Consider the following 10203-nt stretch of genomic DNA (forward strand, 5'->3'; position numbering starts at 1 on the left):
ACTACAGTGAGACAGGTTTTGAACGCTTTTGCCCTACATAGCTGTGAAGGCTCCTCTGGCACTTTTTACGTCAATAGGAATAGTGTTTCCCRGCAGTTTCCAGCATGGGACATTGCAATATGCCTGTTCTAAAGCGTCAGGTGAGGCATTCTGATCTGTTTTTCAATGCCTGACCTAAATTCTGTGATATAAATAGCAGCCAGGTGCTAATTAATTCCCATATGCACACGTGTATGTGGATGACATGTGTTTATATACATGTGCGCTTTTCAGGACATACCTTTTCTCAGTTACCTCACCAAAAGTAGGTCTTACACAGATAAGGACCAGATGCTTAATTAATGAGAGAGCTTTCTGCCTCAAAGMGAGTGTACTAAAGCATATACACTTAAGAAGTTGCCTCTGCCATTTTATGGGGCCCTCTGCTTGCTTGGCATGAATTTGCAACAGAAGCCTCCACATKCAGTGTGATTGGAGACCATGGTGTACCTCCAGCCATGCTTTGCCCCACAGCAAAGCTGCTTTCTGCTCGTGGCAAGCAGGCCAAGTACCATTTGTTAGCAATGACTCAAACGCCATGGCAGAACCTCAGCTTGCAGCCACAGAAGCATCCATGCTGCCAACGAGCACATCAGCAGCCAAAAGGTGATGAGAGCCTGCCAGGAACTGTCCAGCTGKGAGCACTTACCTGAGTTGTATCAGTAGTCAACTGAGAGTAAACTTATACCAGCCATTCAATCCAAAGTGAACTTCCTGAAGATGCCCACCTGCTCTGCTCTGCTTCATGCTGAGGGGCTGGGTTACGTTTGGATTAAKCTACACCAGGAAATGCACTCCAGAAGCACACCTAAAGCTCTTCACATAGCAACCAGCAGGTCCAGCCACCTCTGTTGGATTGGATTTTTATTCATGCATACATAGAGTGAAGCCAATCTCTTGAAAAATTAGTAGCATGGATGAGTACATTACAGGATGGTGTGCCGGCAGTACATGGCATCACAGTCATATGCAAGAACTAGGATATGAAGATACTGCATGGAGATGGCTGTATACTGCATCTTTGTCATGCACAAAGTCTCAGAATAGKTAAAGTTGGAAGGCACCGCTGAAGCACTGCTAGTCCACTCTCATATCCGCAGCTACATGTTACCTAAGTTTTACCATTTCTTTCAGTTAAGGAAGCCATGGTCACAGTTGGTGGTTTATCAAACCCACAAATGCTGGCCCTAATTTTTGTACTCATAAATAAAACTGATCTTTATTWTTTTTTTTTTCCTTGCTCTGAGAAACAGGCTTTGAGATTTTGTATGGGCTGAACCTGGCATACAWAGCAGGGGATACCCATGTCTGCCTGTGTGCTAGCCTGGCACATCCAAACTAGTCTCTCCTGCACTCAAGATAATTAGCTGGACTAAGAGCCTGTTATTAGCTTGGATACAATACTGGACTAATACAGTTACACCACCCTCAGGATCTAAACTGGTCCCTGATCACGTTGCTCCTCCAGAGCAGAAACATGTACTAAAAGGGTTTCTCAACACCTCTAAGAGACATCAGACACACCAGACACACTTGTCCAAAGGAGTAGGAACGAGCAGGTGTGTYCCCTGCACCTGCCAGACAGCCTTTGTGGATGATGTGCAGTGTCAGAAGCTTAGCAGTGCACGTGACAGKGATCTCTGTCATTGTCCCTGTGAGAGAGCAAATCTCCAAGAACCAAACTTAATTCAGCTGCTGGGTAAATGACTGTACAGAAAGTACAATGAACAGTTGGAAAGGCAAACACCAGGGGTTCCTGCCTCAAGRGAGATGAAGTCCACCATCTGGAAACCACATGGCATGGCTTGAGGAGGCCACAAGTCAATCAGAAGTGCAGTCATTCCCAGATGTGAAGCACAAATTTGGCAATAGTGCTAAGTGAGATGAACTTGGTTCACACAGCGATGTGAACTAGCAGATAATGCAACTCCCCTTATACTTATTTACCTGTCTTCCCTGGGGTAAATTAATGCATTTACACTTTTGACAAATATCAGTTTGAATGCAAGTTTTACTTCTAAWCTACATAAGTGTTCTAGTACCAAACTGACCAGTGCCTCACTCATGTAGATTTTACACTTGGATAKATCTCTGATTACTCTCAATATGCCACAGAGATGATGGATTAAATTTAAGATTGTCCCCGAAAAATTCAGAGATGCTGTCCATTATCCTCTTATTAGGGACGCAGCCGAGAATAAGCAAAAGCTCAATTCATGGATGGGACTCAAGTGCCTTGACTTTGATAATGGTAGGAGGATCCTGCTCATTGAACAGTCAGGCAGGCAGCCCCTATGCCTCGATATGGTTACTGGTATTAAAAACAACACTGCAAAACTGCAGCGAGAATCAACACTGCAGAATGTACTAGCAGGGTGAAAATCAGCAGTGCAGAATGTACTAGCAGGGTGAAAATCAACACTGCAGAATGTACTAGCAGGGTGTAAGATTGACAGAAAAATAAAGGCTCAAAACTTCCTGGAAATTTTGGAAACAACACCACTGAACCAGCTGAAGAGAGAATCAGATAGGCCTTTTTATGCAGCCTGGAGAAACGGAGGCTAGGGAGAACTCTCTACAACTCTCTAAGAGGAGATTGTTGGCACCTTGCAAAWCAGAAAAAAAAATAAATATTCTCTTAGTCTACTCAAATTGTTTCCTTAATACACAGTGAATTCTTTTCCTTTGTATTGGACGCCCCACCATTTTGGTCCTCTAAACTGAAGCTGAAACTAATTTRTTTTTGAAAAGTAAAAATTAAATGCTTTTCATTTTTAAAATCTCATTCTACCTTCTTTTCTTTAAAATGCTTCAATGAATTTGATTTCTTARACACAGCAGTAAACCTGAACTACTGTATTTTCTTGAATTCCACACTGCTGTCCTAAAGATKCCTGTAACTAATAGGAGTATTCCTTAGTTCTTTTATGCCTTGGTTCTTTTTTTGTTCTTCCTGGTAAGGACCCCCACCTTGGAATTGCTTGTGCAGAATCAAATATGGTTGAAGGACAAAGCTAGRAAAGATGATGATCTTTGAACTTAGTCTTTTTTCTTTCCTAAGCAATGAAACATGTATTGTAGTAAATGGTTTTAAAACTTTACACACATTGAGAGCCTTTAAAWTAATACAGAAGTAGGATTAAATGTATAAAAGAACACCTATTTTTATTGCTTGTATGCCTGTGGTAATAGCATTTTAAAGTAATGAGCTGGAGGCCAAAACTGGGTGAAACATTGTACTAARTTGGCAAGAGAAGGGTTTCATTAATGGATGGACGATTACAGAGATGATGGATTTGACACATCCAGCCAGGGTTTTCAAGAAATCATACAATTAATTGCCCTAAATAGCAGGCAGTGTAGCACATTCCACTGGAGAAGGGARTTAAATCACACAGAAAATGGAAAAGTATTGCACAAGAAGGTACTGAAGATGAAAGGCCACTTGTTAGTGCTGCGCCTTCACCCCACACCCCTCATAAGCATTGAGTGCTTTGGTATGGAGACCACTCCTTGCACAGACAGCCTCATACTGCAGGCTCCTGTTCAGTGGGAGCCATGTCCTTCCACACAGAGTCCCAGCAYTCCCACTGTCACCTACACCACAAAGGAACATGCAAGCCAACCACACKGRCACACAGGTGCAAGAAGACAGAGTTTTAATGACATTCTTTTTAAACTGAAAAACTGTAACCCTTTAAACACTGCTCACAAATTTACAGTTATAGCGGTCTTCATTGGAACAGGCAGTAGATCAAGGGAAAACRGGAAAATGAAGAAGAGAAAATTCAATGCAGTAATTTGCTAACATAGCAATACCGTACTGCTTTGCATGCTGACTCCTCAGTGCATTGTATACAAACATTTACATGTTAGTCCATGGAAAGGGTTGTACATACACATTTATCTCACAGAAACCTATGTTTCATTGAAAAATTCATTTTTTAAGGAAGTACAAAGTCCCTTTAGGCTTCATATATCCAATCCAATACTATAACCTGCTATTTCCACAAAGTTCACAATAGACTTTACTGGAAATATATTAATCCCTGTCTGTCTATAAAATTATTTGAAAATGTATAAAAATGCAGTTTATGTCTAGCTGTCAACTTCTTTTTGAAAACATTTCTCAAGGCCAGACTGAAGGCTGGGGCCATAAGAACTAGCATGTTGTTTAAGGATCATGAGTTATATTCTCTAAAGCCTAATTGTCTTTTACTGAAATTGATGAGAGATTTGCAATTGACAACAGTGAAATGAGGTCAGAGCCACAGCTGATATGACTAATTACCAAGCTACATGCACTCTATCTGTTCCACAAAATATCTAAGAAAGAACATAGGGTAAAACATCTCCATCCCATGCTGGCGCTCATCAAATCCTGCACAAAAATAACAGTGAGAGCACTTGGAAGATTTCACCCTCTGAAGTATCTAAACATTTGTACCAGAATAATTCCTCAAGTTTCCATGTAGAGGAATTTTGTGGGTAAATTACAGAATAAGAACTCAGATGACAAGAAATGTGTAGGCATTCCTGTATATAGTGTGGCAGATCCTAAAAACCCACTCTCCTATGTAGGTTCCTGAACCCTACAATGAAATGCCAAGTTAGTTTCCCTGACTCACCTAGTTTTGTCGTCTCCAGGCTAGGTGCATAACAGATGCTGGCAATCTCCCTTTCAGACTTTGTCTTGACAATGCAGCAAATGGCTTATGAATCCTGCTCCAAGATCCAAAACCATCACAGCTGCATGACTAATAAAATAATCCTGTGTAGTAAATTAATTCTTCATGTTCAAATTTGTTCAAAAAATGTTGACAGGTTAAACCTTGTATTCAAAGAGCTCTATGCCAGTAAGGTATTTATTATTTGTGCCTCCTGTGTTAACTTATGTTGACTAATAACCATCTGTCTACAGCTAGTAAAAAACCTACGTGAGTTCCATAGCTGTGGCTAATTTTGGAGAAATCAAATCATATGCTCTCTGGTCTGGACCAAACTTTTATTGTTTGAGGACCTCGTAGCACAGACAAACAGTACTTCTGACAGTGGAACTGCAGTTTCAGAGACAGCGCAATATGAGATGAAGATAAGCGTATTATAGAAGAACGTAAAAACAACCAAGTTTGGAGAGGAGGAATGGACCTCAGATGAGGTTTTCTGTTTGTTTCTTTCCTTCCAAATGAGATATTGACAAAGCCAAATACCAAGGCAGGGATCTCTGTATCTGCCATGCAGTTTATCTGCTACTCTGCACAGAATGGGAGGACTGCATTTGGCCACTTCATGTAACATGAACACCATTTATATTAAGTGTACATAGAACTGAGAAGCACTATTTCACTAATCAAACCATGATGCTAAGCAACTACTTCTTGTCTTTCAATCATAATGTTTCATACTCTTCCACTTCATGGAAGCAGAGGCGCACACACACATRCCTGTTAACTGTGCACCGCAAATCTGAACAGATGACATCTCTGTGCTTTTCATAAAAAAAACAAAAAACAAACCAAACAAAACTTTCCCTGGAATTGTTTTCCAAAACTGAGACCAACAGAAGTGGAAAAGCCCACATCAGTATTATTAAACTCTGCAAAATATGGTGATCGCACCCAAACTGCCCACTAGGAACAGCCACTGGCTCACGCTGACTCCCTAACCATGGACGTGGACTGGGAGAGGGCTGCCTGGCCAAAGCCACAGGGCTACTCTGAGGCTGACCTGCACRCAGAGGGCTGGGCTCCTGGCTCACACACCTGCTCTGCCTCTGTTTAAGTTGACTCTATAGATGCAGTGATAGTGTCTCCTAGTGGCTATGTCCCTGAAGGAACAGACCTTAATCCAAACTTCACACCTGAAACTCCCACTCTTTAAGGGCACACAAAATACAAACCCATCTCTAGACTTTTAGATGTCTAAATCAGCACTCTGGGAGGTTTTTTAAAAAAATACAAAACTAACAAAACAAAACAGTAGCAAGGTAGTCTATTCTTTCCCTTTAGTTAGACAAATGAGAGAGATAAGAGCCATAATAAAACCCATGYAAAGAAAGGACTTTGCTCAAAGGTCTGAAGACAAGCATGGGCATCAACTGATCAGAGTCAGTCTCGTGACGTTTAGGTCCTATSAGATCCTGCAAAAGCAAAAGAAATGCTGAAATGCTCTGCTTTGGTAAATCTTGATAGATCAACTCACCACCAYACTGAACCCTACACCAGACACCACAGTGGGTATGTGGGTATGAACTAATACATATGGGGTCCTGGGATCTTTAAACCACACCAAGCCCTCATGAAAGGCAATGCCAGCACAGATCAGAAGGCCAGGTCTCCCAGCAGCACCCTACCTGCAGCCATGGCCAGCAGAAGTTGTTTAAACAGAACATAAAAACGAGAAACCTTGAATGATACCCAAACTTGGTGCTAGCCCTTCCTTCTTGGACTGGCTATTTTCCATTTTCAGCACCAGCTAAACACCAAAAATCTATCWTAGTAATGAAATCTGTATCAGGCGATTTTGTGAAAGAAAGAGTAAAMTTTCAAGATATAGACAGTGTAAAAACCAAAGCCACCCCAGTTGGAACTACTAAGGTACTAACTAGTTAGTACTAGTTACTAAGTAGTAAGGTAGACCCAGAGGACAYGAGTCTGATTTTGCCATGTTGCACATTTCCTTTCTCATTTTCTTCCAATTGAGGTTCYCCATTGTTGACCATCCTCTTGAAATAGAAAGATTTGTGCAGCCACTTTCCTGTTATATCCTTACATGGATAAGCTTAACCAAAAAAGATATTGAAAGAAAAAGAAAAGAATGACTGGAAAGGCACAGACAAGGAAATCTTTCCTAGCAAATCCTGGCTGTAAGTGACCACTACCTCTTAACAACGGAACACAGATTTACCTTCCTCTGTGTATATTTTTGCTGTTCAATAAACATCCTGTCAAACACCTGACATCCTCACTTTGGAGATTTTACATAAGCTCCCTTGTTAGAGGAGTGCTAAGTCACTACAAAAATTACTGTAGTTGGAGTAGTTTTATCACCACAAAATAAAACTTTCATATGCTTCTGATCTCAACTAACTTATCAAGCTGAATATCCCAAGAGCAACTAGACATAGACCTGGAGTGTATCCCTTCTTTCCCACCTCCAGCAGGTCCTTTTCCAAGTACCTGTATGTGCCTGAGATAGTGCYCTTTGCTGCAAGCAGCGCAGTGTTTCTGCTACCATCTCACACTGTGCCACTGCTGGTGGAAAGCCTTCCTTCAGCAAGATCCAGTCAATATTCACTTTCCCTGATGATCATTTTGGTGCCTCAATTTGCTGACCTTTACACAAGAACAAAAGCTAATATCTACCCTCAGCTTTTCACTTGAGGGGAGAGAAAGATGATAATTCCGTTTTGGAAGAGGTTCTTACTGGTAAATACGGATTGACAATTGAAACGCTTCCCACTCAACTTCTTTTTCCACACCTCCTCCAGCTGTCACAGACCACTAACTGAATCATACCAAACAACAGTTTTAGTTTGTCTTAGTCTAGGCAAATTTCCTAAAAGGTTTGAAAACAAGGCCTAAACTTTTAATTTCTTTTCTTACCCTGACAATTTAGCTCTGTTCCATATGGAAAACAGTATCAGGCCTTTTACTGATCTTTTGTAGCCCACCTACTCAGTCAAATTCTTTTAAAAGCACCTTTCTTTCTACACACATTTTAAATCTCCTTTCATCCAAAGCTGACAGATCTCTCTAACACAGCCACCTCTTATTAAACTCTACAGACCTCTACATCTCATGCAGGAATACAAACAGCAGTTGACYGCACCATCCAGAGCAGTGATAGTTGGGGTAGTCCAAGGATACCGTGGYGACAGAGCTGCAACCCTAGGCTGGTCCTTCCATCCCTAAGCTTATTCCTGAGAGCTCATGGCTCTGATTGCTTGGTAGCTGTATCTAGTTAACCGATGTCATTGTCAGAGGAAATGCTACATAGCGCAGATTAAACTGCTGGGCTGCTCCTAAAACAAAAATGTACAAATTCAGTGCAGAAATTCCCTGCAAAGGTGAGGTAATAACAAATGATAAATTAATAACTTCTGTCAGAGTCCTATGAAAAGCCAGAAGCACCTTACAGATATGCCCTCTGATAGACTGGGGGGATTGTCCTTCCTCCAAAGCAACCAAAACCAATACTTTCTAACCTTCCATTCCTCCCAAGCCAACTACTGGGGGGCCACTGCACAGACAGCCAGTTTCTTCTTCTGACCAGGTAATGGGACACTTGTGTGCACACCCTCCCAGACATGTGTTGGGTTATTTAAATCAGCTCAGCAAGGCTTTCAGCCTGACAGACACAAAGACAATATAAACAGAGCTTCCTTTTGCACTCTGTCCTTAGAGAGTCCTATCCTGAGCAGATCATGCTGATACAACATGACAACATCCAGGGATAAAGGGGAGGCTCACACTAAACACAGTCTAATACYAGGTAGTGTTATAAGAGGGCAAGCAGAGATCAAAGAAATCTTTTCTTTTCTTTCCTACTACCAGTAAGTCTGTAAACTGAACAAGCCCCCCGCCTCATCAGAGAGAGATGAAGCGGGTGACTCCTGCAATCGTAGCATGAGTAGGGAGAACAGTTTCCTTCTAAGGGACACCATCAGAGCTGAACTGTGTTTGCTTTTCTTTAAAGCCTCTTGTAGAACCCTTTGCCCTTCCCAGAATTTCTCTTGCTAGAACTTTAACGCATTTGGCACAGAACTGCAAAATTGCACAACTCCTCAAGAAGTTGGATGCGTTTATTGCCTTTTGAAGGGGTGGCTGGGGGGACAGGTCCTYGATTATTTTTGAAATTACAATATTAATAATCATAAWAATAATTATTATTACTACTATTATMTTTAGGAAGRAGCTTCCCCCTCCCTTTTGAGAYGACCATTCTCTTGTATTCTTCTTTCGAGCAGGTGGTTTAAGCTTGATCTGCCCTCCAGGGGTTAAATAAAGAAGTGATGGGAGGAAAACCAAGACCTTTTCAGTGGTTCATATTTGAAATTTTTTCCCTCTCTCTTCTATATGTGGATCGTCTGCTTCTCGTTTCCTCTCKCTCCCTAATTATTCTGTTAGGGAATGGCGAGGGGCAAGGATTAACAATGAAGCAGATGACAGGAAACTGTTACCAAAAGAACAATGCCGGGCATCTCCCCCATCCTCCCGTTCCTCCCACCCAAGAGATGGTCCCCCTCACCCTTCAGTCGATGCCATGGTTCCGAAAAAAACCCTGTCTTCTCAAGGGTCCAAGGGATTAATTTGGACAGCAGGGCGCGAAGGAGGTTGGTTCTTTGGTAATAACCCTCGCTCACGTCTGGGAAGGAGCACGCAATTCCTTGTAATCCTGGGGGCTCCGCAGGGCGAGGATCCGGCAGCTCCGCTCCTCGGCTCTCCCCGACCCCGCCGTCCCAGAGCAGGCTCTCGGTGCCCCCGGGACCGGCGCTGCTGCGCCGCGGCCGCCCAGCAGTGGCCGGCGGGGCGAGGAGGCGCTGGCACCTGGGCTGCGATCCCCGGCGCCCTCCCCTCGCCGCGGGGAGCGTGTGCGTGTGTGCGCGGCTGTGTGCGAGAGCTGGGGGGCGACTTCACATCGGCGCGGCGCTGGCTGAGGCTGGATTGGAAGGTTTAGCCCTCGAGCCGTGGATTTGCAGTCAATCCCTCTCTATTTTAGGCACGGGCTGACATCACGAGCCGTTGTTACTCCTATAAATCCCCCCCAACAGCTCCTTGGCAGCAGCGGGGGAGGGGGGCGGCGAGCCCCTCKCAGGGGGAGGGCCGGGCGCCGCCGACCGCGACCTGCCCCGTTCGCCGCGGCCGCCACCGCCTCCCGGGGCAGGCTCGGGACTGCGGGGAGCCGGCCGGGAGCCGCGGGAAGGCGTGATCCCACAGACACACACCCGCACTCCCCGCTCCGGGTGTCCGGCCGCAGCCTCACAGCCGCACGTGCCCGGCGAGCGGGCCGGCGAGCGGGCACCGGCGGAGTCCTGCAGCCCGGCCGAGGGGCTGCGCCCCCGCAGCCGCGGCACCTGCCCCGCCGCGGCGGCGGCAACAGCCTCCCGGGAGGCCCGACCCGGCCAGCCCTCGTCCGCGCCGTGCAGTCCCACCGGTACAGCCG

The 10203-nt window shown here is 44.3% G+C and overlaps 1 protein-coding gene across 1 annotated transcript in view; it reads right to left on the minus strand.

Annotated features, from left to right (window-relative positions):
- The window catches only part of SLC1A2 (solute carrier family 1 member 2), a 75831-nt gene extending 66066 nt beyond the window's left edge, over window positions 1-9765 (minus strand). Inside the window, exon 1 of the mRNA XM_057384173.1 lies at window positions 9289-9765. Within this exon, the coding sequence (XP_057240156.1) occupies window positions 9289-9305 (17 nt within the window). The 5' untranslated portion in view covers window positions 9306-9765. The remainder of the gene's footprint in view (window positions 1-9288) is intronic.
- Window positions 9766-10203: the final 438 nt, after the last annotated feature.

Source organism: Malurus melanocephalus, unplaced genomic scaffold (assembly GCF_030028575.1).
Source record: "Malurus melanocephalus ecotype Western Australia unplaced genomic scaffold, MMel_1.1 scaffold_690, whole genome shotgun sequence".
NCBI classification, from domain to species: Eukaryota; Metazoa; Chordata; class Aves; order Passeriformes; family Maluridae; genus Malurus; species Malurus melanocephalus.